This window comes from Sorghum bicolor, chromosome 1, assembly GCF_000003195.3.
Source record: "Sorghum bicolor cultivar BTx623 chromosome 1, Sorghum_bicolor_NCBIv3, whole genome shotgun sequence".
NCBI classification, from domain to species: Eukaryota; Viridiplantae; Streptophyta; class Magnoliopsida; order Poales; family Poaceae; genus Sorghum; species Sorghum bicolor.
The window spans coordinates 17493090-17517229 of NC_012870.2; the positions used below are offsets into that span (position 1 = coordinate 17493090).

The 24140-nt window shown below is 43.3% G+C and overlaps 2 protein-coding genes across 2 annotated transcripts; both read right to left on the reverse strand.

Annotated features, from left to right (window-relative positions):
* LOC8065851 (cytochrome P450 89A2) lies at positions 3419-5250 on the reverse strand. Its single transcript, XM_002466897.2, has one exon. It carries the CDS (start codon positions 5161-5163, stop codon positions 3598-3600), a length of 1566 nt encoding a protein of 521 aa, XP_002466942.1. The 5' UTR covers positions 5164-5250; the 3' UTR covers positions 3419-3597.
* On the reverse strand, positions 20738-22446 carry LOC8065161 (cytochrome P450 89A2). Its single transcript, XM_002466898.2, has one exon. The coding sequence runs from the start codon at positions 22366-22368 to the stop codon at positions 20815-20817; it is 1554 nt and encodes a 517-aa protein (XP_002466943.1). The 5' UTR covers positions 22369-22446; the 3' UTR covers positions 20738-20814.

The following is a 24140-nucleotide window of genomic DNA, read 5'->3' on the forward strand; positions in this document are numbered from 1 at the left end:
TATAATATTTAAAATAAATAAATAAATAAATACATCATGTAAACAGAAAAAAAATCTAAAGCAAAGCATAAGGAAAAAAATATGTAATAGAGAAAAAAATTAAAAGAACATCATAGATACTTTTCAAACATCCTAAAAATAAACTATAAAACATCACATGTGTACTAAACTGAACATCACTAGATACACTATAGAACACTATTAAATATATTATAAAAACATCGTATATATATTACGTGAACATCACAGGATATATCATAGAACAACATATATTTACTAAGTGAACATCAGTAAATACACCATAGAACATAACTCAACACATTATAGAACATTATATGTATGCTAAGTGGACATCACTAAATTCACCGTAGAACAACACTTGATGTGTTATAGAACATCGTATATATATAAACATAAAAGGCCAATAAAAAAAGAGAAAAGAATTAAAGAAAAACATAATGAGAAAACAAAATAAATAAAACAAATAGAAAATCAAAATAAAAAAGTAAGATACAAATAAAACATCACATATACAACACATGAACACAAAAAACCAATAAAAAAGAGAAAAAAATAGAAGAAACACAAACACAAAAAATAAAAAAAATAAAAACAGATAAAAAAGAAATAGTTTATATAGTAATTAAAAAACAAACAACAAAAAGTAGAAAAAGAAAAAAAATTAGATATAGAAAAAATACAAATTGAAAAAAAAAGAAAAAACACATGACAAATGGAAAAAAATAAATATAAGGAAAGAAAAAAGATAAACATACCAACCTATGAACACATAAAAACAAAAATAGAATAAAAAACAATTAGATTTAAAAGAAAAAGAAATAAAAAAGATAGAATAAAATAAAGATAAAAAGCTATCAGAAGAAAAAAAGAAGAAAAAATAAGTACCTGGACTCCTACTCCTGGCTCCGCTTTCTGTTTTTATTAGGCTGAGGGAAAAAGTCAAAAAAGCAATTGACGCAGCAGCTAACGTGTAGAAAGCTAGAAACTGCAGCCAAGCCGATGCGCGGGAAACTAAAGCGCAGGAATCGTCGACGCGGGAAACGGGGGCGGGAAATTATCAGACGGCGTCTCCCGTCCGAACGTTCGGACGGAAGATTCCCGTTGTGGAGTCCCCTAGGTCTCCGAATGTATGGATGTTGGCTTTACGAATGATCCCGCGGGATTTCTTAGGACAGTTTTGAGCTCATCCTTTTGGGGATCGTGTGAGGGTATCTTCCTTAGGAACATTGTGAGATGTGAGAAAGGGGAAGAGTGTGTTAAGTGCACCAATATTATTGAAGCAAATGGTTGGTACAAATGGTCGGTACCCAATATTCTTTTTGTCTTATTTTGCTTTATCAATGTGCTTACCTTTTCTTCATTTGAGATATGACACGTGTTTGATAGTGACCATTTGCAATGAAGAGCCTAGTTGAGTTTATCTACTGAACCTATCAGCCATTTAGCAATGTTTTTCTCTCATAACCTATCAGTCATTTAGCAATGTTTTTCTCTCATAACAAATCAATAAAAAATATTTTCAGTCATGACTTTTTAGACAAGCGAACAAAAATCTATTCAAAGCTCATCGGACTCATTAGTCCTTTACTTCTTATATGCAATTTATAAGCTGGTTAGGGACAAAGTAAGCAAAAGCAGAAGCCTGGCGACATGTTTTTCTGTAGCTTTTTCTGATCATCATGTCTCTCCCCACTGACTCCCATTTATACTAACCAGCTACTTGGGAAGTTATACCAAATAAGATCATAGAGGCGAGCTTAGAAATCATTTGGAAAACCTTTGGAATATAGACGATACAAGTAGAACCTATCTGGTTGAAAAAATATAACCGTTGCAAAAATAACATTTGAAGCGTAAATAGCTCTTGAACATAACATGGTACAAACAAAATGGCTAATTTGTTAGCTAGTATAAGATATAAATAAATAGAGATTAGTGAAAGTAGAGAAGCAAATATGAGGGATTTTGTTAGAGTGTACAAAGAAGTGGTGGCTAGAGAATCTGAATAAGGAAGCCCTGCTTAGAGGGACAAGGCATCATTATTTGGATGGTCTCTTAGAATTATTGCTCTTATAGTATTCCATTTCTCGCTGTTTTCTTGTGTAATATGGGATTGTTGTTTGCTCAATTAGGTCTTTTTTTATTGACAGCTCCCTTTAACAAGTTTTTTTTTAAATGTAACCGGGGGATGTTTCCCCACCTGAATTTTATTTGGCCCCACACGGCCCGCGATACTGTTTACAAGATCTTTACATCGTTTTAGAAATGGAGTTTACAGGCCACTCCAATGAACATGTTTTCCATTTCCTAGCTGTCACGCTATTGTGTGAATGGGTCGTTCTCCGCGGACGCGTACACGTTACTTTCCGTCTTTCTAGAGCAGTGGAGCGCCTGCGGACAACGTGAACCGAGAGGGACATCTCGGTGTTTTTCTGCGTCTTCCTCCCGGTTTCAGCTTCTCACACTTTCGGGGTTGGCCCCAAAGCGCCGTCGACTAGCTTCCAGCCGGCAGATGCCCAGCGCATGCTTCTGTAGCTTTCGCACGTCCGTGTTGAAAGAGCCACATGTGATCCACTAAATATCTGGAGGGGACAGAATGTGCTTGCTGCACGTAAAAACCATGACACTAGTGAAGGACTTCGACAGCTTCACTGCATTAAAACTGTCAACACGACAATGGAAAATCGAGATTGTCTGAAGACGGATCTCAGCAGGGTTCAGAACTTCAGATACACATCTGTTGTTCTGACTGTCTTAGCTGTGCTAGCAATTTCGGTGGTTCACAGGTGAAGCCACAACAACCTAGGCAGCCTCTCTGATGATGATTGATCAACTGTAACTCTTGACAGCATTCTCAATCCTCATCTAGTACATCCTTAAACAAGAATACCAGAACCAATCTTCTAGTGGATAGTAATTACAGGCAACTAGTTCCCAATGTCAGTTTGGAATACAAAATACTATGAAAAAGACATGTTCCGCGAACTTGCCGATTACAATGTAACTAATCAGGAACTCAGGATAAACTCAAGAAATATTCATCAAGAGCTCATTTATCTGGGAGTAGCTCTGTTCACACCAATGGAATTACAGTGCTAGTGATTTCAATCATTTACAAAACGAAACCAAACAGGAAACATTGTAATATATAGACTCACTCTGGTAATGGATCTAAGCAATAACCCGAAAGCAGTTCAACCAATCCTTTCAAAGCCGTCCCAAACTTCTTATTTCTCAAGAATTTTGAATAAAGGGCTCAACAATGAATCAAGAGCATCTGAAGATAGATGCATCAACAGTTTAAGTTTTCAGAAGAGCAGCTGTGCTGTTTATAATTGGCATAGTTTTGATAATCATTTTCCATATCCACAAGCCATCCACGGTCAACACGAAGACGAAACTATCCAATGAAGGTTACATTCTCTGCCGAATAATTATTGAAGAACCAGAATTTTTGCCAGTTATGAATAGTACACTGATGTTTATATACATCACATAACAAGAAACCATACAATAGAACAGTAAAACAGTTTCATCACAATACAAGAAACCATACAATAGAACAGTAAAATAGTTCTAGTTCAAGTGAGACCTCCTAGGGACAAGGCGTGGGCGTAGCGGCTTCTTCATGACGACAGTGAACTCGTTCTTCTCGGCGAAGTCCACCTCATTGCCGGGCACCTCCTTCCACTCGTACTCTAGCACCATGTTGGCAACGAAGTACTCCAGGTGCAGCATGGCGATGCCAAGCCCGGCGCAGATCCTCCGGCCCACGCCGAACGGCATCATCCTGATCGCCTTGGTGCCCGTCACGTCCACGCCCTCGCCGTCGCCGCCGGGAAGGAACCTCTCCGGAGAGAACTCCATCGGGTTCTTCCATTCCTGCTCGTCCCGGCTCATCTCGGCCACCATGAAGTTCACCGTCGTGCCCTTGGGGATCAGGTACCCGCCGATTTCCATGTCCTCCGCCGCCTTGTGCGGCAGCACGAAGTGGGCCGGCGGGTGCTTCCGGAGGGCCTCGAGGATCACCGCCTTGAGGTATGGCATCTTGTGGACGTCCTCCTCTGAGACCCCTTCCTTGTCGTTGTCGGCGGCAGCCTTTACCTCGTTGTAGAGCTTCTCCTGGATGGCTGGGTTTTTGACAAGCTCTGCCATGATCCACTGCAGCCCTGTGGACGTGGTGTCCGTACCGGCGTCGAGGAACTCGGAACATAGGATGCAAATCTCATCGTCGGTGAGCGGGCGATCGCCGTCCTCGTGAAGCTTGATGTCGAGCAGCGTGTCCAGGTACGAGTGCTCGAACGTGGTTTCCCCTTTCGGCTCGCCTCCCCGCTTCTTGTACTCCCGGCGCGCGTTGATGAGCGGAACGAAGAGCTCCTTGACGCGCCGCCGCAGCTCCCGTGCTTTATCGAGCCGAGCGCGGAAGAGGTGCTTGGTGACGGCCGGCAAGAAGGAGAAGACTTGCATGTTCTTGGAGCGGTAGATGAGTCCCTCCCGCTGCGCAGAAGCGATGGCGCGCACGGCGGGCTCGTCGAGGCGCTCGCCGAAGCACATGAGCACGAGGAGGCAGAACATGGCGTACTGGAACGTCTCCACGACGCGGGGCGGCGCGGCGTCGGGCCCGGGCTCGCCGAGCTTCTCGACGAGCACGCGTCGCACCCACGCGCGCGCCGGCGTGAAGAGCTTCACCCGCGACGGGTGCAGCGTCTCGGCGACGAGGTTGCGGCGAAGGAGGCGCCACACGGGCCCGTAGCTGGCGCGGGTGATGCTGTTTTCGTTCTCGCCGAGGAGCCTGACCGACGCGAGCGCCGGGCGGTCCGCCAGCGCCGCGCCGCGGTCGACGAGCGCCTCGTGCGCGATGCGGCGGTCGGCGACGAAGACGAAGAGGCGCGCCCCGATGCGGAGCGCCACGACGGGGCCGTACCGCTCGAAGAGGCGCCGCAGCAGGGGCTCGATCTCGGTGGGCGAGTTGGTGAGCCACACCACGCTGCCGAGCAGCGGCAGCGACGGCGGGCCCGGTGGGAGGCGGCGCCTGCCCCGCGCGCGGAGCAGGAGGAGGAGCGCGGCGGGGAGGAGGAGGAGGAGCGCGCCAAGGAAGAGTCGCGTCGCGTCCATTGGCCGGTTCAGTTGCGTCGCGTCCATGGGTCAGATGAGAGTGTAGCGGCGGCCGGCGCTGGAGACGGTGTCGGTTTGGGCGGCGTGGTTGTGGGCGGATTGGAGTTGGAGGTGTCGATTTATACGGGAATTGGGGAGTGTTCCACGTGGGGGGGTGATTAGCGAGAGACGCGGTGCTTGGCGGTTTGCGAGGGACTGACTAGTCAGCGAAGAGATCGGATTCTGATTTCTTCGTCAGCAAGTTGCAAGTACAGTACATAATTGAGGGCCATCTGGATCAAGCATCGCTGACGTCAGGAATGATGGATTGATAACACTTTTCAGAGTAATCCCTAATCCGTAGCATTGACTGGTAGAAGGTTCCATAGATAATTAGCTGTACAATTATTCGATGGGAAATCGTCGGTTCATTTGAACATATACGAATATAAACAGTCAACACGTTTAATAAAATTCATTCAAGCATCGCCTTCACGTCGTGTGTGTGGACTTTTGTGGCAATTGTCATGAATAGTAGCACGATACACGGGCTTCGCCAGCTGAGTACTCCTCCCTCTGTCCTGAAAAAAATTATTGCTTCTCAAGAAATCAACTACCTTTAATTTTGACTGAGTATATATATATAATAAAATATTCATATTTATGATACATAATTAATATCTTTAAATAGATCTTTGAATATATTTTTATAATAAATTTATTTGAAGATATAAATATTTATAATATTTTTTTAGAAATCTAGTTAACTATAAGAATATTTGACTCTTTCTATAGTATGAAAGGAGTATTGTTTTGCGGAGTAAGAGTAAGATGCCACAGATCGGTTACGATTAAAAATGAGCACCCATGGTGGTGACGGGTGAGCCATCCAAGTACCACGAATTCATTCAGGTCAATATTAGTTTTAGCATCGTCACTAATAGGACTAGTATAATGTCTGTGCTAACGCTACGGTTTTTTCCAGAGAACGCTATATAAATCATAGTAATTTTATTAGATTTTTAATTTTGGACAATTTTTTTTGAGTTTATATACATTTTGTGAACCATCAGTACATAAAGACATCTTTACATTTTTCCTAACTTTTTAATCAAATATTGAATATCTTCAGAGATGTTGTCGTAGCACTCGTTTGCATGACTCGCCAAAATGTCAGCCAAGAACTCCATCCTTAGTGATCTTGACAGCTGTGAATGACAGATAATATTATGTCAATATTTAATCGTGTATTGATGCAAATATAGTTGGAGACTGCATGTGCTTACATTATTGATCGGCGATAACCTTACACTATCCCACAGCTTCATGAAATTGTATACAAGAAGGCCTCCCAAGTTCCTGTACAAGATCAATTGTTTATTTGGCGTACAAAACTGAAATATTTGTTACAACTACAACAAAGTTGAACCAAATGACAAGTGATTATCGATCTTTATGGTTTGATGTAACCTTTGTTACACATGTAGGGTATTCTCGCCGCCATGAAGATATATAGTGGTTCCTCTTTGATTTTGATAGTTCCATGGCGAGCGTGAACATTGTAGCAATAGCTTGGAATGTAGTTGTATATGCCATATCTTGACTAAAACCAGCCAAAGCAGTTTGTTCTTGTAGTGGATCCATAATACACATAATTTTGTTTTGCATGTGAAACGATCTAGATTTCCACGAAGGAAAATCCCCAGATTCGAATTGTAAAACGAATTAACGCGCGAAGGAGTCAATTCGAAATACCCGAATTTCAGCTGTTATACAAGTCATACACGAACAAAAGAGAGTACAAGAGGGGTTTACTCATTATTACATCGCCACTTGGCGGAATCACACTCACACACACAACATGCGGAACAGCATCGGGTAGACAGCGAAGGCGCGAACCCCGGATCCTCCAAACTTGAGCGTAGGATGAGACAGCTACTCCTCTCAATCGTCGCCCGCGTAGTCGTACTCAGGCTCAGAACCTACTGCCAAAGTATCAGTATGATTTGTACTGGCCACTGGCTCCCACCCTATGCTTTTTGCGAAGCTTTGTGGTAGGTGGAATGCAAGGGGATGTACCAAAAGACCTAATTTATGGCTGTAGTTTCCTATGCGAATAAGTCCAAATTTTATAATAATAAGTCAACTTTTAATCCAACTCCTTTCACACTTTCTCCCATCCCAGCACACACATCTCACCACACTCTCACTCTCTAGGCGGCAAGCACGACTCCCACTCGTACCTTGCCTCAGCGGCCATCGCCGGATCCAACACAAACCCAGGGGAAGATAGAAAGGACTCCTCTCTCTAGTCAAGTGAAGCGGAAACATAGAAAAGGTCCATAGCCACGAACGGCATATGTATCGATCGATCAACCAGAAACTCTGCAGAGGTTTACACCACCCACAAGATCACCATCATCGACGCTGTACATCGTCTAGGCTGATGCCGGGCTGCCTTCCAACTAAACACGATGCCACCCTACCACTCAGAACTGGGGCCATGCCGGAGTACCACCGGCATGCTGAGACTGTGAGACGTAGTACCGGGCCCCCAGGGTCACCACGTTGTCTTAGGAGGGTGTGGGTACCAGGCCCGTACCTCCCTACACTATCCGCTAACAACCTAGTAGTAGTGGCACCGCCCTAGCTGGTCGTACATCCGTCCCCCTCCCATGAAGGCGAGTGAGGGTGTAAGGATTCCTACGAACCGGTTCCCAGAACTCATGAGTCCTTAGGGGGACCGAACAGGACAACTTCACGTGGGGTCGGCCGATGCCCCGCTCAACGGAACACCCAGTCACCCCGTGCTAAACAGCACCTCCCATCCCGACGCTTCGTCCCACGAAGGCACTCCACTCCGAGACCTCTCCCTGTCACGTGTGCCCGCCACAGGCATCTTTCTTGGGAAATGCCCAGGTAGCATCCCCGACAAGACTCGTCCCAAGACTCGTCGTATATTCCTACTCGGTCGACTCAACCCTCACCACACACCCAAAACGCACGCCAAGATCTCCCCAAATCCGTTATTAAATTTACGGCATCACATGCCTTATCCCAAACAACAACTGTCCACCAAACATCACATCACAGTTATAATGCAGAGTAGAGTACCAGTAGTAAGATGCAAGCTTCTATCCTAACTGCGGGTAAGCAAGGGTAGTAGGTTGCGACAAGGTAACGACTCACAAGCATTTCTACCATGCATCCTATCTCAGATTATTGCATAAAAGTAAAGCGCTAGCTTCTACATTCATGGCATGACTAGTAGGATTCTACGAGGTTGGGTGGGACGTGGCACCTGGCAAGTCGTCCTCGAGCTCCTCAGTGTAGTCGGGGTCGTACTCCTCAGTCATCGGCTCCTCCGGGTCTGTCAAACGAGACATATAGTCGCGATAAGCGACTCCTATAGATATCACAAAAATCAAATGGAAGAATCGAAAGAACCAAATGCACTCATAAATAAGCCTAAGACGTAGAGCTTGTGTTTAGAAGAATTTGGACACTTGGTTTATATTTTTCGGAAATCATTTGGGGGTTTAAATGATTTATGCACGTCATAGTTTTGGAAAAAGAAAAGAAAAGAAAAAAAGAAACAGGGGTCTGGTTCTGCGGGTTGGGCCTCATTTCGGCCCAACTCAGCGGCCAGGGGGGGAGAAAATGGTCGTGGGCTGGCGGGACGGGCCAGGATGGCCTGTTGGCGGAGGCCTGCTCGCTGCTGATGGCGTTCCTGGGCCTCCGCTTGGCGCTGGGCTCGGCCCAGCGGCCAGGAAGCAGGTGCACGGCCGGCTGCGGGTGCACGGCGGGGTCAGTGGTCCGTTGGCTGGGTCTTGGTGGACCTGGTCCACCCTCTCTCTCTCTCCTCTTCTTCGGTCCACGGCGCACCGGGTGCAGCCAGGAGGTTCTCTCCCCCTCTTTTCCCCTTGCTCCCCTCTCCCACGGCGCCGATGGGCAGCGCGACGCTCCGGCGACCGCCTCCCTCGCGCAGCGCCTCCTTCCTTCCACTCTCGGCAGCGCACCGGCTTCCTTCTCCGCTGCGTGACTTCGCGTGGTGCCCTTCTCTATCTCACCTTGCAGACAGCGGTGAAACGGGGCGCTCTGCGTCGAGGCGGGGCCGGCCATGGCGGACGCGCGGCCGTGCCTTGGCTCTGGCTCTCTCGTGCCTTCTTCTAGCTAAAAGTGCGCGCGCCATACGTTCCAGGGCGTGGCGAACTCGCCGGCCAGGTCCCTGGGTCCTCTAGTATTGCTCTTAGGTCGGAACGGGGTGTTTGCCGTGAGTGTTCGTACTCGCGGCGACCGCGGCCGCGAGCGTGCCTGCTCGGGCGTGGGCGTCGCGTCACGCTGGGTGCATGCGCTGCGTGGGTGTGGGGCGAGGGCGGGGCGCGCGAAAGGAGGCACCTTGGCTCTCCCCAGGGCGTGTTCGTGCCAGCGTCGGGGGGAGTGTGCCCGCGGAGACCGCGCACGGCGGCGCTCGCGCCGTCTCGGCAGTGGACGCAGCGGGGATAGCGACTCACCAGTGGTGGTGGGGTTGAAGGTTGGCGAGGCGGTGGTGAGCTGATGCCGTGCCGAAGGTTCGCGGTGCCGTGATGACCGTCGCGGGGAAGAGGATGGAGATGGCGGCGGCGACCTTCTTCTCCGGTGCCCGAGCGACTCCGGCGCGCGGTTCCTTCTCCTCCTCCGCGCTACTCCCTCTACCTGCTGTGCTCGCTGCGTGAGGCTGTGCCGCTGCGTGGCGGCGGGTCGGACTGGGTGCGCTAGGGCTCTCGTCCATGGCGTCGCGGTGGACGCGGGGGTGCGATCAGGACACGCGTAGGGCGTAGGTGCTCCCTAGGCTAGGGCTTGGGCCGCGGGGTGGTTGCGAGCGTACTGGCGCCTTCCAATTCCGCGCTTGTCCGGTCAAAATGGGGCACGGTGGCGTCACCATGGCAGGGCGTGTCGGGGGGGGGGAAGCAGAGGAGGCAAGGGTGAGGTGGGGGATGACAGGCGGGGCCCGCCTGTCAGCCGCGCGAGGTGGGGGATTTGGGCGCTGCCGTGCTTGGCGGTGCGCGGCGCTGGCGAGCGCTGGGCTGCGGTGCGGCTGCTGGGCCGCGCGCGGTGGCTGGGCCTGGCTGCATGCTCGGGCGGGGCAGCGCTGGGCCGCGCGCGAGCTGTGCGGCGAGTTGGGCCGCAAGCTGAGCTCGGGTCAAAACTGCTTTTCTAATTTTACCAGCCCCAGCCTAAATCCTATTTCCATTTTCTGCTAAGTCCTCTATCTACACCTTGGTTTTACCTAATTGCATATACTAGTTACCAACTTGTATACGCCCTTAAGGGGTGTCCTCTAGGGGTCTAGGGTTCTCATGGGCACAAGCCAAGGGTCGGCTTTAGAAGAGAATTCGTTAATTAAATAAAGGTTGTTGATTTTATTACTCATCACTTAAAATCAATAAAAGCCAAATCACACGTTAAATTAAATATGCATATGCTCAACAATTAAATAGGCTCTACTTGTGCATCTATAGGGTGTTTTTCCTAGTATGAATTCACCAAGCAAGGTTATTTTTAGAAAAAAAAATTCAGGTGGTATTTTTGGTATTTTATGAGAATTTCTGGGTTGTTACAGCATGTCTATTATGAATAAAATATACAATCCGTCTCAATAATACTTGGCATTAGAATCTAAGACACATAAAGAGAATATTTGATTGGTAAGTACAAAAACTTAATTAAACAAAGTATATAGTAAATAAAACTTAACTTACATTGCTACAGTCATTTATGTGATATTGCATGCCAGGCCAACATTCAAGTACTTTTTTCAAGTTTTCTTTATATACTTGGTTAACCGGTCCACAACATCGTGAATCTTGTCCAAACCTAATTATTTCCTGTTGAATTTGTAGAAATTAGCAATCTTTAAATTATACTATTTTATAATGATTTATATATAACAACTTACAACAAATTTAAGATCCATGGGGTGGTATTTTTGTTTCGTCAGCATCATGCCTTGGTTGTTCGCGAGCATCTGAATACCCATATTAAATGATTCATGATCCAACTCTTTTTCCTCTTGTAAAATAGTAATAATATTTCAGATGTAAAATATCTAAAACCATGGAACCATTCAGAATCCATGTTAAATGATTCATGATCCAACTCTTGTAAAATATCTAAAACCATGGAACCATTTAGATGTATATGTATATAGGTTCAGATGTATATGCAACCATTCAGATATATATGCATATACTATAAGACCATGCATGTTGAGATCAGAACACTGCTACTGGTTTCATGTTGCCGTCAGAGACCTAAGCAAGACGATTAGATGGTTTAATTTATGACATGCAGGAGGGGCAACACCTGAGCACTATAATGATCGGCACATACTTGTACCATTAGTTACTACTTGTATTATTTAGAGGAAAATAAAAAAAGTTATCTGCACGACAGTAAAACGTAACCTACAGTCTACACTAAAGATCAAAAGCCAAAAATAATCTGCAGAAGCATTGTAATTTTTACCGTTTGTTCGGTCTTGTGTATAAATCACAAAATCACCTGGCAGTTGCCGATCCAAAGGTCCGTCTCCCTGCCGTCCGTCGTGTCGTTGTGGAGGACGAGTAGACGGTGGCGCCGGCATCATGTACGTGCTCTTGGCGGTGTCATGCTTGTATGTAGATCGCTGCTGCGCTGGAAGAGGAAGGGAGGCGTAGATTGTGGCAGCAGACGGTGTGGATTCAAATGAACGGCAGGTTGGGTGATTTCAAATGGACGGCAGGCGGGGTGGATTCAATTTTGAGATGAATCGTGATTGACCTGGAGAGACTGCCGCGTGAGGATTGGTTATGGTGGAGATTAGTGGGCCGAATTAGTGGGCTGCAGTGGGGTGAGTTTGTTGGGGAGTGAGTTTGTCTGGTCTAACAACCCAAAAAGTTTTCAATTATAGTGGAAATAAGGTAGGTGTTGTTCTATTAAACTTGAGCATATCATGGCTATTTACACGAACGTATGAATCAAACTATATCATCTTAGTATCAATCCATGGCTAAGTAATCTCTCCATTCTAAATTATAAGTTATTCTAATTTTTTTAAAGAGTCAAAACATCTAAAATTTGATCAAAGTTATAGAAAGAATTATAAAGATTTATGACATCAAATAGATATACTATAAAAATATAATTATTAAAAAATTTGATGATACTAATTTAATATTATAAATATTATTATTTTATTTCATTATACAAATTTAGTTAAATTTGAGATATTTTGATTCTCAAAAAAATTAAAATAACTCATAATTTTCTATGAAGGAAGTAGCCGAGTAGGTGACAATCGACCGATGGAAACGCCTTGTTGGGCCTGTGATCCACTGTGCAGTAAATAGTATCCTTCATTTCCTTTAATCGTACCTCTCTATAGCAGCTAAAACAGAAGCTGATAGGCCATAATCGGCACTTCAGGGCGTGACACACGACAAATGCATCCATATGAACTGTAGCCCCTGTGACGGTAACAGACACACACTAAAATATGTTAAATAGATTGCCTGACATATTTGTTATTGAATACTCAATCCATCCCAAATTACAAGTCGTTTGACTTTTTAATATCAACTTTGACCACTCGTCTTATTTAAAGTTTTGTATAAAATATCACTTTTTTTGTTGTGTATTGGTTTAGTAATAAAAGTTCTTCAAGAATGACTTAAAATTTGACTATATTTGCACAAATTTTTTAAATAAGACGAGTGGTCAAATTTAGAGTAAAACAAGTTAAACGACTTACAATTTAGGATGGAGGGAGTATATTCTAAATTAAGTTGCACATTATAAAAGTTGATTTTTGACGAAGCGAAGCGAAGGCCCGTCGCCGGAGGTTTGGGCCGGAGCAATTAGGATTCCACTAAGTACACAATCTTGTAAGCCGTCGCACGGTGTTGTAACCCGACTCTTGATAATAGTAAGGAGTATTTACTGGCTGGCGCCCGTAGGTTTTTTCTTTCGCATTTGAAGGTTTTTCCACGTTAAATCTTATGTCTCCGCTATGTCGCACGGCGTTGTAACCCCACTCTTGATAACAGTAAGGAGTATTTACTGGCTGGCGCCCGTAGGTTTTCTCTTTCGCATTGGAAGGTTTTTCCACGTTAAATCTTATATCTCCGCTATGATTGATCTTCTGTTCCTTGTCCTTTATCCTCCGTCATATACAACATTTGCAAATAGATTATTCATTGCCATCCAAAGAAACCTTAGTTCTGAAGGTAGAGCTAACATGCCGCTGTAGATGTAATGCTGTAAAAAGATAGTTGGAACAATGGATTATGTAAAATGCTACTTTAAATTAGCAAGAAAAGATGATCACTTAAAATAATCAATGAAGGAGGGTTACAAGTATTTTTTGTTGGGCTTCAGAATTTCAATACAGAACTATGTTGATAATATTTAGAAGACAAACCTCTTTACTTAATATAATATACAAGAAATGCCTAAGTACTTCCATAGCATTACAACCAATGTATCATCAATTCATGTGAGAAGTGAGATACACAAATATTTGAGACCCCGAAGATAAAAGAAATACAATGAGAAGCATTACTGTCTCAGATCTTTGGTCGTCTTTAAAAGTAATGTTAAGACTCAATTCAAGACACCACCAATGCTTAGCACTGAATGAATGCAATCAAAAGCACAGGGTACAAATATGGATGTGAGCAAGATCAATAATAGAGACAAGTTATAAAAGCCAAGTTATATAATAAGTATCTCCTATGTTTGTCTTAAAAAGTCTCTCTCTCTCATTCCTCCTCACGACATTTACTACTTAGGTCCACTAATTGCATATGGTTCCATGCCCAGCATGGTGCTTGCATGGAAACCAAGCTCTGATCTTTCTCCTCCACATCAGCATTAGTTTGGCTATAAGTCCATTATTGTACTTGTGCAAGAATTTGTTTTGTTGCTACAGACGTATTTTTCACGGACCACATGACCTAATATTGGGAAGAAAACCAGGCACTATACCTAGTATTTTTTGAATGCAATGACAACCCTTCAATTAAGTTAGAGAAGCAAAAATTTTAAGTTTATGTACTAAGAGGGAATTTGCCCTCCTGGGCAATACAAGAGGCTAAGAAGTTAATAGACTCCCTTTAAGCTCTAACCTCCCCCTGTTCTGGCCCATTAATATTGCCAGTCTTCCCTAACTCGAGAAGCAACCTATATCATTGACTCTGTAGTGTTGTTGAAGATTCTTCAGTTTGTTTCCTTCTATATGTTCCATAAGGCATATATGACTATTATGTTGAAGCGTCCTTTTTCATCTCTGGTCGCCTTGCGTGCAGCTGTCTCCCATCATGTGGCGATGTGTGTAGGGGCTAATTGGGAGTAGATCTGTTATGCATCAAAATATTCCATGACAACACTTGTGTCTAGACTGCCTTAGCAAAGGGGCACAATATAAGAGGGATAGATGTAGATTAGTTTCTATAGGTCCATCACACAACACACAGTGTTCCTAGTGGGGATGTCCATGTTTTTGCATATTGTCCGTTGTTAGGATCTTTTCTTTAATGAGTATCCAAGCAAAAACTTTGCATTTGTTCTCCACGTGGGCTTTCCAAATGTGTTTGTTGTGGAGTGTTCCATAAGAGATGCTAAAATGGATTTGGTCTGCTGAACGGGTGGAGTAGCAGCCATCTACCGTCCATTTCTAGATGATAGAGTCACAAACAATTTTGGATTATGAGCTAGAGGGAGACAAACTCTTCGATGTGGGTAGTAGTGGTGATCTTACCCTAGAGGGCACGTATTCAGGTGTTGTTTTGAAGTTCTTGCTGGATCGTTCGATTTTTTCTTCTAAGTAGTTAGAACAAGTTATGCGCCAAATTTTTGGGCCTCCCTTAAACCTATTGTGCCAGAGCGGGTGTTTTGGCTACCACCGATTGTAACTATGGTAGATGCATTGAAGATTGCTCTATCGCCCTCATTGCAAGGGAGCTCCAAACCCATCCATGGCTTGGAGTCATCTGTCCATTCTTGCCAAAGTCAACAAAGACGCAGAGCTCTTCCAACTCTCTCTAGGTAGGGCACCCCAAAGCCCCCCCAGCTCTTTTGGCCTCAAAGCTGTGGGCCGATTTACCAGATAGTGGTCGTGTTTGCATTTTTTTTCTATTTTCCACAAGGACCGTCTGATTTATGTATTTTTTCTCACCCATATAACTTGAGGAAACACTATGAGGTGATAGGTTGTCATAAAAGACAAGACTGAGGAGACAAGTGTGAGGTGGTCTTCTTTGTTTAGCCATCTCTCCTTCCATATGGGTAGTCCCTGTCCGATGCATTCAATGAGTGGCTGCACATGGATCATCTGAAGAGCTGTTGTGTGGAGTTGCAGTCCCAAAAAACAACATGGAAAGGTGCTCTTGATGCCGATGAAGGAGGAAAGCACGTGGTCGAGGTCCTCATTTTCACATCTGATTGGGTGTATGGAACTTTTCTACATATTTATGTATAAGCCCGAGAATCCCCCGAATGCCTGCAAAATTGTCCCGACAGCCTCCATATCCTCCTTTACAAGGTTGATGAGGATGGCCGTGTTATATGCATATATGGACGTTTTCCATCTGGCTGTCGTCAAAGGCAAAGGAGTGAGGACCCCTTGCTGTGTTGCTAGATCTAACATACGTTGTAGCGTGTCCATGGCTATGATGAAGAGCATGGGCGAGAGTGGGTTCCCCTGACGTACTCTTTTAGCATGGTTGAACTTTCCCCTGTGGTACCAATGAGAAGAGCTCGAAGTGGCTGTTAGAAATAGGATGGAAACCCATTCGCATCATCGTGGTTCAAAACCTAATACCTAGGATTTATTAGATGTATAATATAAATAAAGCTATAAACATATAAAACAGATAGCAGAACATAGGCGCCAAGAGAGGAACCATTATTAATTAAGGTATTAATAGGGAACGCTGCTTTATAGGAAGAACAGGTCGTCATTTTTTGGCTAAAGATAGTAGAATACTCCTGTACAATATAAGGCATATATTGATTACCATTGTTGATTTATTGGTCATTTTAAGGATGTTCTGATGACAACATTATTGTAGCAATCTACTACACTAAACCCAATTTGGTAGGAACATCTAAATTTAGGCAAGTAGTAGATGGATTTTTTTTATCCTTTTATGTTTAATATTTCAATAAAATTGCTCCTATTTTTTTGCGGATCTAACCATTTTAGTCGTGTCAGTGCCGCTGGCACGACCAAATAACATTATCACACCATATGCACTGGTGTGGAAATATCTGCCACGTGCCCACGTTAGACAGCGTTTCCGACGTGAAAAACCTATTTGTAGCGTGATTAGACCGAATCTTTAAAAAATCATAGCTCTTTAATATAACGTTGGATGAAGATAAATTTATATAAAAATTGTAGATTCCGATAAAATATATAACTTTCTAGTTGTGAGTTTTTTTCATTTAAGAACATTAAGATGCTAAAAAAATAACATAATTTCTCAAGCATAATAATCTCGTACTAGTGCTTGTCCCATTAGACAAATAATATCTTTTTGTTTATGGTGTCAAATAAAGATATTTTTACATTAAAGTTGCAGCTCTAAGTGAGATATATAACTTTGTGACCTCAAAACCAAAAAGTTGTTGGTTTCATAGTGAGCTGTAACTTTAACATAATATGAAAAAAATTTTAGCAAGGTGACAAGGCCTAGTGCATGATTAATATGCTGCTAAAACTTTATATTATTGTTTAGAGTATGTTAACGATCTCAAATATAAAAACTCAAAATTACAAACGTTTAGATCTCATTAAGGGCTACAATTTTGATATAAAATGTATCGTTATTCGACACCATACTAAAATGGTATTATTTTTTCTAATACAATGAACACTAGTATTCGATTATTATTAAAATATGTTAAATAAAAAGGATTAAAAATTTTAAATTCTCCGCCGTGGTCCTAGCAGGTAAGTTGAACCCACATTTTCTTAGGTGAGCTGCATATACTGCCAATAGTATAGACGTTTTTATTTTGTACAGGCAGAGCTCGCCGTGATCAGCTAGTGTGAGGTTGAAGCAGTCCTCGGCAAACAGATAAACAGTGAACAACTAATTCGGCAGGTAGATTTTTAGATGCCAACACAAATCAGAGCACCTTGTATCCTGTAGTAAATCAGAGCGCCCTGTTTAGTTTCAAAAAATTTTGCAAAAAGTTTTAGATTTCTCGTTACGTCGAATCTTGCGGCGCATGCATGAAGTATTAAAAATAAATATAAATAATAACTAATTATATAATTTACCTGTAATTTGCGAGATAATTTTTTTGAGCCTAGTTAATCTATAATTGAACAATATTTATCAAATACAAACGATATCTATTTTGTAAAAATTTTTGGAACTAAACAAGACCTAGTCTGAAACATCGATCTGGCTTGTGCACAGTCGAATCGAAGAGCGAGGATCCTGCGGTCTAGAGCAACAATCAGGATGCAGAGTGCATGAATCGAGCAAGACGATGATCCCAGGGGTCGTTTTTTTTTTGACAAGGAGGGTTGCTGGTTGTTTGCTTCGGCATAGTTGCCGAGGAAGCACCTGTCGTGGGATGTTGAATGCAGGAGAGGTAGAGGAGCTTGAGACAGACTCTTTTCTTGGGAATCTTTCGGTCCGAACATTCGGACCAGAGCGCTGTGCCGATGTTTCCCGCCGAATGTTTCCCGCTCGTCTTGGAGTAGCGCACCAATATTTCTTGTGTCTGTGCTTCCCGTGCGTCCATACGAGTATAGAGATGGTCCATCAGCCACCCACGAAGCACACTGGTTTTCTCTTTCCTCTCTTGTTAATGCTACTATTTCACTTTTCTTTCTTCTTAATTCTCTAGTAGTTAGCTTCTTTTTTCCTTATTTTATATTTCTTCACTCCGGCAAGCTGCTAGGTCAGTGTTTTTCTTTCTTCTTTCTTCTTTTCTTTTCTTTTCTTTTCTTTTCTTATTTTTCTTTTTTCTTTTTATTGTCATCTTTTTTATTCTTTGATCTTATTATTCAATCCACTTTGCTTATTCTTTGACTCTTTTTTATTTCTTATCTTTTTTCCTTTTTATTTTTTCTTTTATTTTTTTGTTTTTTTATTTCTCTTTTATAATCACATAATAGTTGTGTGATGTTTCCATTTCTTTGTCGTTACTTTTTGTTTTTGTTTTCTCTTTTTTGGTATCTTATTTTTCTTTTCATCTTTTAGTTTTAGTTTTCCATTTTTTTGGTTATTTTATTCTAATCAATTGTTTTGTTTATATTTTTCTCTTTCTTTTTTATTCCTTTTTTCTTTTATTTACTTTAGGAAGTTTTTTCTTTCTTTCTAATTATGTTTTTCTTTGATTCATGTTTCTAATTTTTAATCTTTCTTTATTTTTCTCTTTTTCTTTTCATTTCTTTTTCTTTTCGTGCATCATGCATTTTTATTTTCTTTTTATGTTTTATGTGTTTACCATTTTTATATGTTTTTACCTTTCTTCTATTTTTTCTTTTCATTTCATTTTTTATGTTCATATAGTATGCTAGTGATATCATATATTTTTTCTTACGTTCTTGCGTTATACATAATGTTTTTTTATGTTCTCGTGCTACATATGATGATGTTATATGGTGTTTTTTGCGATATTTGCGTAACATATATGTGATGTTCTATGATATATTTAGTGATGTTCACATAATATATATGCGATGTTCTATAACATATTTAGTGATGTTCTATGGTGCATTCAGTGATGGTACACATGTGATGTTTTATGATGTATTTAGTGATGTTCCGTAATATATATACAATGTTCTATAATATATTTAGCAATGTTCTATTGTGTATTTAGTGATGTTCACTTAATACACATGTGATGTTTTATGCTGAATTTAGTGATGTTCTGTAATACACACACACACACAATGTTCTATAATATATTTATTATTTAGTGATGTTCTATGGAGTATTTAGTTATGTTCACGTAGTATAAATGTGATGTTCTAGATATATTTTATGATGTTCTTTGAAATTTTTCTCTATTACACGTTTTAATTTTTTTCTTATTCTTTGCTCCAAATTTAATTATTTTTATTTAAGTTATATATTTATTTTATATATATTATAATAACAATTCTATGAAACTAAAATTATAATCCTGAAAAATTTTATTGTAAAGACGGAACATTATTTTTAAACCTAGAGCATCACATCTATTCAATAATAAAAGCTATCTTTATAGAATAAATGTTTATTAATAAAATTTTATCTAAATATATTCATGTGGGGTCTTGTTTTGAAACATTTATTTAAAAAAATTTAATGGTATAATCAGAATCTAATTTAGATACTTGGATTAGTAGTTATAACTTTTTTTAGTTTGTAAAAAACGTCATACACGCAAATCAATTAATAGAATAAAAAATAAACAGACTTCTTCTCTGGACGGTAGACTCACGGGTGGGCGTTAACGAGACGCACGCGGAAGCCTGCGAACTTTCGCGTAAGGCTGAAAGTGGGCAGGAAACGAGGCGTGGAAATCATCGGACAAAGTTTTGTGTCCGAATGATAGCAGTTCTCTTCTTTTCCGCCTTCTATTCCCCATGGTAGAAAGCCACGGAGGAGCTTGTAGGGGGAGTAGGATTGTTGTAGAAGGCAATGCCTGTGAAGTGCGTCTTCGCGGGTCGTTGGTGGCAACATTTTGACAATTTTTCAAACGAAGTTATTTGAAAATCTCAAAAAAATTCAATTTCAAATTATTTTTACAGGCGGTTTTCTTAAGCAAACGCAAATATGATTTTTAGAGGCGGTTTCTTAGCAAAGCCGCCTGTAGAAATACATGATTTCTACAGACGGTTTTCTTAAACAACCGTCTGTAGAAATATGATTTTTAGTGGCGGTTCCTTAGGAAAACCGCATGTAGAAATACCACAGGCGCATGATAAGAGCATCTCCAAGGGTTTTGCATTTGATGTTTGCATTTGAGTAATTTGTCAAAAAGCTCCAAAAGAGGTATCCAACGGTTTTGCATTTGAAGTTTGCAATTTGGGCCACTTGGCAAATGAGGGAGCAAACTTGGTAAAAATGCCAAGTTGTGGATGACTTTGCAAACCCAATCGCGCGAGCAAAGTCACGCGCGAGGAAAGCGCGCGCGCCTGGAGACCTTCTATTTTTATCATTTGCCAAGTCCAAATGCCAATTCCCTTGGAGATGACCTATTTTTATCCTTTGCTTTTTGTTATGGGAGTTTGCAAATAACAACAAATGCCAAGTCAATTTGCCAAAGCCTTTGGAGATGCTCTAACTAAAATCGCTTGTGGTATAAAAAGAGGGCGTCGGCGTTGTATTCTTTTCTACTAGCTCATTTGTTGTGAGAGATAGGCATATTGCCATGACAGCGGTAGAAGGGGGGAAGAAGGCGGTCGAAGCAGCCAAGCAGGCACGGTATGGTCTCGCGGACATGGAGCTCCCACGAGACCCTACCATGGCCACGGTGGGTGGCGGGGGTGACGAACAGCTGGTGCGTGCGGTCGTGAGGTGGAAGATGAACAGTGCAGTGGCTAAGTGACCTATTTTGCATCGTTGCTTTCTCATCCAACGGCTCACGATTGTCGACCAAAAACAACCATTAATTTTAGGTGCATGGAGAATAACAATTCCCATAGTATAGTAAAGTAGTTCTAGTTCAAGACTTCAAGTGAGACCTCCTAGGCACAAGGCGCGGGCGTAGGGGCTTCTTCATGACGACAGTGAACTCATTTTTCTCGGCGAAGTCCACCTCGTCGCCGGGCACCTCCTTCCACTCGTACTCCCGCACCATGTTGGCAACGAAGTACTCCAGGTGCAGCATGGCGATGCCAAGCCCCGGGCAGATTCTACGGCCCACGCCGAACGGCATCATCCTGATCGCCTTGGTGCCCGTCACGTCCACGCCCTCGCCGTCGCCGCCGGGGAGGAACCGCTCCGGCGAGAACTCCATCGGGTTCTTCCATTCCTGCTCGTCCCGGCTCATCTCGGCCACCATGAAGTTCACCGTCGTGCCCTTGGGGATCAGGTACCCGCCGATTTCCATGTCCTCCGCCGCCTTGTGCGGCAGCACGAAGTGGGCCGGCGGGTGCTTCCGGAGGGCCTCGAGGATCACCGCCTTGAGGTATGGCATCTTGTGGACGTCCTCCTCTGCGACCCCTTCCTGCTTGTCTTCGTCGGTGGCGGCCATGATCTCGTTGTAGAGCTTCTCCTGGATGGCTGGGTTTTTGACAAGCTCGGCCATGATCCACTGCAGCCCTGTGGACGTGGTGTCCGTGCCGGCGTTGAGGAACTCGGAGCATAGGCGGATAATCTCATCGTCGGTGAGCGGGCGTTGGGCGCCGTCCTCTTCAATCTTCATGTCGAGCAGGGTGTCCACGTACGAGTGCTCGAGCGTGGTTTCCCCTTTCGGCGGCTCGCCTCCCGGCCGCTTCTTGTACTCCCGGCGCGCGTCGATGAGCGGGAGAAAGAGCTCCTTGATGCGCCGCCGCATCGCCAGCGCTTTGTCGAGCCGCGCGCGGAAGAGGTGCTTGGTGACGGCCGGCAAGAAGCTGAAGACTTGCATGTTCTTGGAGCGGTAGATGAGTGGCTCCCGCAGCGCGGAAGCGATCGCGTGCACCGCGGGCTCGTCCAGGCGCTCGCCGAAGCACATGAGCACGAGGAGGAAAAACATAGCGTACTGGAACGTGTCCACGACGCGAGGAGGCGCGGCGTCGGGCCCGGGCTCGCCGAGCTTGTGGACGAGCACGCGGCGCGCCCACGCGCGCGCCGGCGCGAAGAGCCTCACCCGCGACGGGTGCAGCGTCTCGGCGACGAGGTTGCGGCGCAGGAGGCGCCACACGGGACCGTAGCTGGCGCGGGTGATGATGTTGTCGTCCTCGCCGAGGAACCTGCCCTCCGGGAACGCCGGGCGGTCCGCCAGCGCTGCGCCACGGTCGACGAGCGCCTCGTGCGCGATGCGGCGGTCGGCGACGAAGACGGAGAGCCGCGCCCCGATGCGGAGCGCCACGACGGGGCCGTAACGCTCGAAGAGGCGCCGCAGCAGGGGCTCGGTCTCGGCGGGCGAGTTGGTGAGCCACACCACGCTGCCGAGCAGCGGCAGCGACGGCGGGCCCGGGGGGAGGCGGCGCCTGCCCCGCGCGCGGAGCAGGAGGAGGAATGCGGCGGGGAGGAGGAGGAGGAGCGCGCCAAGGAAGAGTCGCGTCGCGTCCATTGGGTCGGATCAGAGTGTACCGGCGGGCGGCCGGCCGGCGCTGGAACGGGTGGCTTGTTGTGGGTGGATGGAGGCAGCTTGCGGCCGTCGATTTATATGGGAAGCAACGGATTATTATTTCTTCATCAGCAAGAAGTTGCAAGTAAAGAATCGGGGAGCCATCCCTAATCCGTACTCCGTAGCATTGACTGGTAGAAGGTTCCATAGCTGATTGGCTGTACAATTATTCGATGGATCGTCGGTTCATTTGAATATACGGCACCATGCCGATAATTTAAAATGAGGCATGAAAGAGAATAAAAACTTACAGTGCTATTTATCTAACTTTTTGAGCCGAATATCAAATATGATTGTCTTTGCAATAAAAAAATATAGAAATAATATCTTCGCTTCTCTTCATAATTGAACAGTTTTAAAAAAAAGCAATGTACAGTAAATCACATGCCATCGGGATCATAGTTCATATAGAATCACATGATGTCTGCTACGATTATAAAATATATATACTCTCTCTATCTCAAATTGTAAGTTACTTCAAGAATCTTAAAGAGTCAAAATATCTCAAGTTTAACCAAAATTATAGAAAAAATTATAAAGTTTTATGATATCAAATTGATATACTATGAAAATAAAATTATTGAAGAACCTAATGATACTTAGTTGATATCATAAATTTTATTATCCTATCATATAAATTTTGTCAAATTTGAGATGTTTGACTCTCCAAGATTCTTGGAATGACTCACAATTTGGGATGGAGGGAGTACATGATATGAACATATGATAATGATGTTTAGGCTTTGTTTAGTTCACCCCAAAAACCAAAAACTTTTTAAAATTCTCCGTCATATCGAATCTTACAGCACATGCATGGAGTATTAAATATAGACGAAAACAAAAACAAATTATACAGTTTGTTTGTAAATCACGAGATGAATCTTTTGAGTCTAATTAGTCTATGATTGAATAATATTTGCCAAATAAAAACGAAAATGCTACAGTACCCAAAACCAAAATAAATTCAGAAGTAAACAAAGCCTTAGTGATATACATAAATATGATAAGTAATCTCGATGATCTTCATGATAACACATATTACTGACAGGGGTAACTAATTAGTCAATTTTTTTAGAAAAGTAATAAAATCAAATCAAGGAAACTTCTTATAGAAAACTAATGAGAGCGGAAGGGCAACGGATTCTCATTTTTCTTCATCTGCAAGTGCAAGTACAGAATTGGGCGCCATTTGTATTGAGCATCATCGCTTACGTCAGGAATGATGGATTTGATAATACTCCATTTCATAGTAAATTAGTAGTAATGCGTAGCATGCACCGGCAGAAGGTTCCATACTTCCGTAGCTGTACAAGTGTTCGACGATGATGGACCCATTGATTTGAATATGAATGTTAAGTCAACACGTTTAATATAAAATCAAGCATCATCTTCACGCCGTGTGTGTGTAGTTGTCTATCTACGAGTGCATTAGCCTTAAACGCGAACAGATTACAGGTGCTACCTCCAACCGGTAGCCACCGTCCAAACCATCGAAAACATCAGTTCATTGGTTGGAGGATGAAATTAAATTTCTTGTACTCCTCCAGAGTCGTGGAATACATCCGAGTTGTTTTACATTTACATATATAACATAGTCTCATGTTGTGACAAAACCAGCGTGTATTTTCTAAAAATACTAAACAATAGATCACCTAACATTTAGCCTTTATCCAGGCTAAAAACCCATTTGAAGGGAAAAACGACCATTTAAACAA